This window comes from Podarcis gaigeae (assembly GCF_964106915.1).
Source record: "Podarcis gaigeae genome assembly, chromosome: 4".
NCBI lineage: Eukaryota > Metazoa > Chordata > Lepidosauria > Squamata > Lacertidae > Podarcis > Podarcis gaigeae.
Window position 1 is genome coordinate 102,380,560 of NC_139677.1, and position 8,772 is coordinate 102,389,331.

General features: G+C 44.7%; 1 protein-coding gene across 1 annotated transcript; it reads left to right on the top strand.

Moving 5' to 3' along the window:
- Positions 1–258: 258 nt before the first annotated feature.
- On the top strand, positions 259–8,217 carry LOC310842819 (uncharacterized protein; the record flags this gene model as incomplete). Its single annotated transcript, XM_083734957.1, has 3 exons — positions 259–448; positions 529–1,270; positions 8,211–8,217. Exons 1-3 carry the CDS (start codon positions 433–435, stop codon positions 8,215–8,217), a joined length of 765 nt encoding a protein of 254 aa, XP_083591083.1. The 5' UTR covers positions 259–432.
- Between the last annotated feature and the right edge of the window lie 555 nt (positions 8,218–8,772).

An 8,772-nucleotide genomic window follows, 5' to 3' on the forward strand; every position in this document is an offset into this window, starting at 1 on the left:
TGTCACTGTTTGTTTCACGGACGAGGAGTGGGTGTTGCTGGATCCTGACCAGAGAGCTCTGCATAAGGACGTCATGGAGGAGAATCGTGGGATATTGGCCTCTCTTGGTAAGGCTCCCTGTGGGATCGTCATATCTGCCTGGAAATTCAAAAAATACGTCTGTGGGCCAACCTCATATATTTTCACAGAGTTCAACATTGCCCCCATAACACCTGGGAACCTAACACCCCCACAATAAACAGAAACTTACAGTTTTTTCTTTGAACAATCTTCATCAAAATATTGCTTTATCTACCACGATTGGGCTGGTGTGAACTTCCCAGGCCATCTTCAGTGTCAGCTTCAACCTTCCACAATTTTGACCACTACTATATATCAGAGAAAACAACATTCAACAACTCTTCAGAATCTAATAATAAATATGTTGGTAAAATGACAAACAACACAGGTAATGAACACACACCCAACTAGTTTCATTTCTTCTCCATTTGTTCCTGAGGCTCTAATCCCTTTTTGTCTCCATTGCAGATTCTGATGAATTGGAAATTGAGAGCAAAGGTGACCACGATAAAATCCCCAGGGAGGAGAAGCCACATAAAAATTTGGAGTGTGGAGAAAGCTGCAGCCAGAACTCCCATTCCACTTCCCATCAACAAAATCTCATTGGAAAGAAACTCTATCAGTGCATGGAATGTGGAAAAAGCTTCAGGAAGAGCTCCTCCCTTACTTCCCATCAAAGAATTCATACAGGGGAGAAACCCTATCAGTGCGTGGAATGTGGAAAGAGCTTCACTCATAGCTCCAATTTCACTAAGCATCAGAGACATCATACAGGGGAAAAACCCTATCAGTGCGTGGAATGTGGAAAGAGCTTCAGTCACAGCCACAGTCTCACTTCCCATCAAAGAATTCATACAGGGGAGAAACCCTATCAGTGCATGGAATGTGGAAAGAGCTTCACTGATAGGTCCAATCTCACTTCCCATCACAGAATTCATAGAGGGGAGAAACCCTATCAGTGCATGGAATGTGGAAAGAGCTTCACTGATAGGTCCAATCTCACTTCCCATCACAGAATTCATACAGGGGAGAAACCCTATCAGTGCATGGAATGTGGAAAGAGCTTCAGTCAGAGGGCCAATCTTACTTCCCATCAAATAGTTCATACAGGGGAGAAACCCTATCAGTGTGCAGAATGTGGAAAGAGCTTCTGTAAGAAGCAAAATCTCACTTCCCATCAAAGAATTCATACAGGGGAGAAACCCTATCAGTGTGTGGAATGTGGAAAGAGCTTCATTCACAACGACAGTCTCACTTTCCATCACAGAATTCATACAGGGGAGAAACCCTATCAGTGTGTGGAATGTGGAAAGAGCTTCAGGAAGAGATCCTCCCTTACTTCCCATCAAAGAATTCATACAGGGGAAAAACCCTATCAGTGTGAGGAATGTGGAAAGAGCTTCACTCAGAGCTCCTCTCTCACTTCCCATCAAAGAATTCATACAGGGGAAAAACCCTATCAGTGCGTGGAATGTGGAAAGAGCTTCACATGTAGCTCCTCTCTCACTTTCCATCAAAGAATTCATACAGGGGAGAAACCCTATCAGTGTGAGGAATGTGGAAAGAGCTTCACATGTAGCTCCAATCTCACTTCCCATCAAAGAATTCATACAGGGGAGAAACCCTATCAGTGTGGGGAATGTGGAAAGAGCTTCACATGTAGCTCCGATCTGACTTCCCATCACAGAATTCATACAGGGGAGAAACCCTATCAGTGCGTGGAATGTGGAAAGAGCTTCAGGAAGAGCTTCTCCCTTACTTCTCATCAAAGAATTCATACAGGGGAGAAACCCTATTAGTGTGTGGAATGTGGAAAGAGCTTCACATGTAGCTCCAATCTCACTTCCCATCAAATAATTCATACAGGGGTAAAACCCTATCAGTGCGTGGAATGTGGAAAGAGCTTCACTGATAGCTCCAATCTCACTTCCCATCAAAGAATTCATACAGGGGTAAAACCCTATCAGTGCGTGGAATGTGGAAAGAGCTTCACTGATAGCTCCAATCTCACTTCCCATCAAAGAATTCATACAGGGGAGAAACCCTATCAGTGTGTGGAATGTGGAAAGAGCTTCAGTCAGTGTGCCAATCTTCTCATCAAAGAATCCATACAATGGTCGGAAAAACCATTATACAGCTTTAGGAGCCAGGCAAATCCGCACCTTTTTAACCAGGCTTTTGGCTAATTCACATCTAATGCCCTTTTAATATGTGGTGTTTTTTATCGTTTTTTTTTTTAAATTTTGGAACTATCATGAGACCTGTGGGTGTAGGGAATAGGCGCCAACTCTTAAAGGCCTAGTCGTCTTTGCCCCACCCCCAATAAAATATTTAAGGATGCCACCCCCCAGTTTTTGGTGTGTTTTTTTCAAACACAACCTTTTATTCTTCTGCAATGTGCCATACAATTTCTCTTTCAATTTGCCCTCTTAAAAAATAAAAAACAAACACAGAAAGGTCATGAGGAAAACAAAATACAAGAAGATACAAACGTGGACAGGTCCCATCTTTGTGGGCAAAATGGAAAAGCTGCTTTGAAGCAGGCTTTCCCACACTTGGGTCCCAAGCAGCTCCTGGACTACAGTTCCCATCATCGCTTCCCACTGGTCCTGGTAGCTAGGATGATGGGAGTTGTAGTCCAAAAACAGCTGGAGACCCAATTGGCTTTAAAGGGAAAGTAGGCTGGCCCTGTGACACCCTCTGCTGGACAAAAGCACTGCCCCAGAATGTGAACCACCCCCAGTACTGCTAACTGGAATTAATAGAGCGCAAAACTGAAGTTTGATCGGCACTTCTACCTCTAGGGAGCTTCTAGGCGCTTTCTGCACCACCTAGAGTACCCACAGAATTGTGGCTTCTACTGACAACACACATAGGAGAACAAATGAAAGACAAACACAAGGGGCAGGAAAAAACCTGGAAAGGGCCATCCCAAATGGACATCCGTTGTGAAGAGGTCACTTTCCCCACTGCTGAACAATGCCACAGGTAGAGGAGATGGAATGCTAGAAGTGTCTCTGGGGCAAGGGGAGCTGCTGGGAAATTGAAGTATGGGCTCAAAGTATTACTTTTTTAAAAAGTTGCTGCTATTATAGGCATTGCCATTCTAATGGCATGCATGCTGTGAAACACAAGAGCAGTCAAGTACAACATTCCTAGAGTGAACATGTTTACACATGGGGAGGGATGTTTGTCCAGCCAGCAGGTAAACTTCCTGTTTCCTTCTGGGCCGAGACAGACTTCCTCTGCATGTAACTAGAGGTGGGTGTGGCCTCACCTGTGCAGGTAATGACAAAAGCACAGGGCAGGGCAGCCATCTCTCTCTTTCACCACATGCATCGAAGAAACAACATCTACTAAGCCAGAGATGCCCTCTTGGCTTCCAGCCAAGAGAGGAAAAACGGACTGTCTTCTTAAGGGATAGACTCCAAGTGTATGTTACTTCATTAAGCTAAGTCTGCCTTCTGGGATCTGATTGTGAACAGAATGTGAGTAAACTTTTTATATTTTTGTAAAAGACTGTGTTGTCTCTTCTATTTTATGAGGGAATAAGGGGAAAATACCAGAACAGTTATTATAGAGGCTTTAGCGAGCCTGAGCAAAGGCAGACGCTGCAAATTTAAAATAAAAGGGAATGTTACTCTGCTGATATTGTGGAAGTTGTTAACACAAGTTGGATAAGGATATACTCTGACAACATATCCTTTCCTGCATCCCTGAACATTCCCACACATGCATCATATGATGGATTGTGCAAGGCAGGACTTACCTGGCCCCCCACCAATATTTTATCCAAGTCAGCACCACTGGGTCATGTGGTTTCCAAATTAAAGACATAAATCTCCTTCCTTTGCACAAGTTCAAGCTTGTCAATATCCTCATTTATGCTTTTAAAAATTTATTTGCCCTTCATCTGAGGTTTTTACAATATAAACATACAGGATGAAAGCATGGCTTTCTCAATAAGAATAAGAATAATTTATTATTTATACCCCGCCCATCTGGCTGGGCCTCCCCAGCCACTCTTGGCGGCTTCCATAAAAACCAATAATACAGTAAAATCACATGTTAAAAACTTCCCTGAACAGGGCTGCCTTAAGATGTCTTCTGAATGTCAGGTAGTTGTTTATTGCTTTGACATCTGCTGGAAGGGCGTTCCACAGGGCGGGCGCCACTACCGAGAAGGCCCTCTGCCTGGTTCCCTGTAGCTTTGCTTCTCGCAATAAGGGAACCACCAGAAGGTCCTCAGTGCTGGACCTCAGCGTCCGGGCAGAATGATGGGGGTGGAGACGCTCCTTCAGGTATACTGGACCGAGGCAGTTTAGGGCTTTAAAGGTCAGCACCAACACTTTGAATTGTGCCCGGAAACGTACTGGGAGCCAATGTAGGTCTTTCAAGACCGGTGGTATATGGTCTCGGCGGCCACCCCCAGTCACCAGTCTAGCTGCCGCATTCTGGATTAGTTGTAGTTTCCGAGTCACCTTCAAAGGTAGCCCCATGTAGATTGCATTGCAGTAGTCCAAGCGGGAGATAACCAGAGCATGCACCACTCTGGCGAGACAGTCCGCAGGCAGATAGGGTCTCAGCCTACGTACCAGATGGAGCTGGTAAACAGCTGCCCTGGACCCAGATTTGACCTGTGCCTCCATGGACAGCTATGAGTCCAAAATGACTCCCAGGCTGCGCACCTGGTCCTTCAGGGACACAGTTACCCCATTCAGGACCAAGGAATCCTCCACACCTGCCCGCCTCCTGTCCCCCAAAAACAGTACTTCTGTCTTGTCAGGATTCAACCTCAATCTGTTAGCCGCCATCCATCCTCCAACCGCCTCCAGGCACTCACAGAGGACCTTCACCGCCTTCACTGGTTCTGATTTGAAAGAGAGGTAGAGCTGGGTATCATCCGCATACTGATGAACACCCAGCCCAAACCTCCTGATGATCTCTCCCAGCGGCTGCATGTAAATGTTGAAAAGCATGGGGGAGAGGACGGAACCCTGAGGCACCCCACAAGTGAGAGCCCAGGGGTCAAAAACAAGACAAGCCAGAGAAATCTCTCCTTTTCTTTTTTTCTTTTCTTGGATGGAGTTACAAACTTCGTTGATCAGTGGACTGTTGTGGAAATAGTGCACCTCGATTTCAGTAAGGCTTTGGACAGAGTCCTCTGTGATATTTATGAGAGGAAGGTGGTAAAATGAGACTGAATGAGGTAACTGTTAGGTGGATTTGACTGACCGAACCCAAAAAGGACTCCTTCATGGTTCCTCCTCATCCTGGGAAAAGTGACCAGAGGGGTGCTGCAGGGTTCTGTCCTGGGCCCGTTGTTGTTCAGCGTCTTTATAAATGACATGGATGAAGGAACTGAGGGGATGCTCATCACATCTGCAGACGACACCAAACGACTGCAAACGACACCAAACGGATCATAATGGCACCCTCTCCCTTCTTCAGCAACAGACAGGGAGACAAAGAACAGTGCAAAAGCACAGCAGAGTGGAAGAGATAAGACTGACTTCTGTTCTTACACTTCCCAAGCCTAGGAAAGTAAACGGGCATGTGACATACTAGCAACAGGGTGCTCCCCCACACGCAGGAGAGAGGAGGAGGACCCCGAGCAATGCATGAAAGCCCCTCTATAGACATTTTTAATTGCCCACCCTGGAGTCCAAGACCACCCCCAGAAACATCATACATACATCATAGAAGAGGTGTAGCCCAAGGACCCCCCCCATACATCATACCCACATCACAGAAAAGACTGTCAGCCCCCTCCCTGTCGGTCTATATCTTTGGAAAGAGATAGCTGTGGCCACTCTGGTGGCTTTTCTTGGTGTTGCTGCAGGTAATAAATAGCCTTGTGGTCACGAGGAATTGGGCGGAGGGTTTTCCATCCTTGGGTCTGCGTTGACATCTGTAGAAAGGATATCCTGTAAATGGGAGGGTGGGGCAGGACTTAAAGAGACAGTTATAAAGGGAAGAGATAAAAGCCAAAAAGGGGAGAATCTCCTTCAGTTTTCTTGGGAAGCTGCAAACAATAAAAATCTTGGCGAGTTAAGCATTTTATTCATTTCAATATTATTATCACATTTCCATATAATTACGACTGTTATTATATGCTAAAATTACAAAAAAGTAAAAATATAAAAGGAAATCAAAAGTAATAAAGAAAGATTACCAGTTAAACAATTTTTTCCAGATAAAAAATAAATGGACTTGACAGAACAACAGCGGATTTTTAAAATATATATATATATTAAATAATACAAAGATATTATCAAAACCACACAGATTGTTACTGGACTGGAACCTTAAGGACTAGGAGGTGAAGGAGGTGATGGTGAAATGGACACACGATTGTGGATATCCAATGAAGATGCAAAATGAGGGAAATTATGGGAAAAGACTTAAAATTCACCACATACTATTTGATTTTTAGATGGTACCTGACTCCATCCAAATCAGTCAAAATAAATAAATATCAGCAATAAGTGTTGGAGATGCAGACAAAATGAGGGAACCTTATTCCACATGTGGTGGATATGTCCCCAAAGGGAAAATAAAATAAAAGAAATGCTATTTATTTTAAAGAAAACCAAAGCTTTCCTATTTAACATTCTAATGATTTTTCATTTGGTATGCTTATCATTAGAATGTTAAATAGGAAAGCTTTGGTTCTTTACACGGCAATAGCGGTTAGGATGTTAATAGCAAAATACTGGAAAATGAGTTAACATCAACAAGATGAGTGGCAATTAAAGTTGTGCTAGTACCTTGAACTAGCCACAATGACAGAACTTTCAAGGGACTGAGATCTACTCCCAGTAAGAACCATCCTGCCAGTGATCTACCCATTGTCTTTGCCCAGAGTTCTTGAGCTTTTCTCAGGGAGCAGTGACCAGAGTTGTGGATCGACCACAAGATCATCTAACAAATTAAAATTATATAAACAATCATGCTGTAAAAGTACATACCATATATGAAGTATCCAGATAATGGAACTTATAGTGGTTTCTGCAGTGAACAACAAGTCTTACAATGTATATAGACAGGCGCAGCATGGATTTTAGTTACAGGTGACAGCAATCTGCAGCTGTAACGTTTTCTTCTTAAAGTGAGCCTTTTAAAACAACAAATGTAAAACAAACTTTATCCATACACAGGTTTGTTAATTTGTTAAAATATGTTGAATTATGACATTATAGTCATTTACATTACTTAGAATATGTACAACGGATGAAGCCCATGATATTGTGATAATGTCGCAGGAACCCCCCCCCCAAACATTCAGTTTGTACAAACTTCACACACTCACACACTACATACGCTACGCTTCTGTTATAAATTCATAGAAAATCAACCATACATCAGATTTCCACTGTTCTACTTTTATTTTACTCCATGAAGGAAGGTCTACAAAATGGGGAAGGTTTGAAAGAGGGCAGCCATAATCCCTTGAGCATACCAGCACATACACAGGAGCCCTGCCCAGTTGCTATGCCAACCCTGATGGTCCTAGACAGAAGAGCATCAAGATCACAAATAACTTGCATATGGGAGTGGATTCAGCATGGTCTGGAACAAAGGACAATAATCAGCTCTTCCCTCTGGGGGCAGGAAACTGCAAACTCCCCTCTGTCACCTGGAAAGTACTCATGGGGAGGGGAGGAAGAACCAGCCAGGTGGCAGGACACTCAGGTTACCACCACAACCCCTCCCTCAACCCCTCCTTTCTGTGATGTAGGTGTGATGTATCTGAGGGGTGGTCTTGGGTTACACCCCTTCTGTGATGTATGTATGATGTTTCTGGGGGTGGGCTTGATCTACAGGGTGGCAACTTCAAAAGTCTTTATAAGGCCTTGCACACCATTTTTCTGGGTCCTTCCTCTCTCCTGCAAGTGAGGGGAGCACCCTGTTGCAACAGCTCAATAAAGGCCAAGGCTACAGGCTGCTGTTTTGCTCCAAGTTATCCTGGTTGGTGTCTTTGTTTTTGTCCAAGGGAGCCCTCGGATTTTTCCGTTAACAATTTGGCGACCATGCTCAGGGACTCTTGGTCCTCCTGTGAAGGTGAGGGGGGAGATAGAGGGGATCGGGCGCCACTGGGCAACCTTAGCCCAGGGATCCTTTTTCCTCTCCTTGCCTCCTCTTTGCAGGCGGTAATCAATCATCACCAGAAAGCTCAACCAGGGGAGCAAAGGCAAGGTCAAGCCGGCCAAATAAAAGGATCCTGGGATCCACTAGGGACATTCAAGGATGTGAGTATGGTTTGAAGTTAGTACGGTGGGAGGGGGGCGGAAGAAGAATGTCTCCACGGCAGCTGAACTTTTCTTTTTCCTCTCCTTGACGCCTTCTCTCGGAGTGCGGCCGGAAGCGTCCTGGAAGTCCTTCTCTTCTTCGGAGTGTAGCCAAAGGGATCGTGGAAAATTTCTTTTTTCTTTCCTTGATGCCTTCTTTCGGAGCGTGGCCGGAAGGGTCGTGGAAAATCTCTCTCTCTGTGTGTGTGTCATTTGCTTCCTTTCAAACCTTTGTCTTCTCGGACCCCAGTCTGGCACTGCACTGTGCAAGCGTCCAGTAGGGAGTTCCGGACATAGTTCTAAGATCAGGCAGGAGGCTGTTGTGGACGGTAGAGCGGGAGGTTCAGGAAGAAGACGGGGCCCGCACTAGGATTAGTTTTGTGAGCAGCGCTGAGTGAATTCCGGATCCATGGCTTTTCCG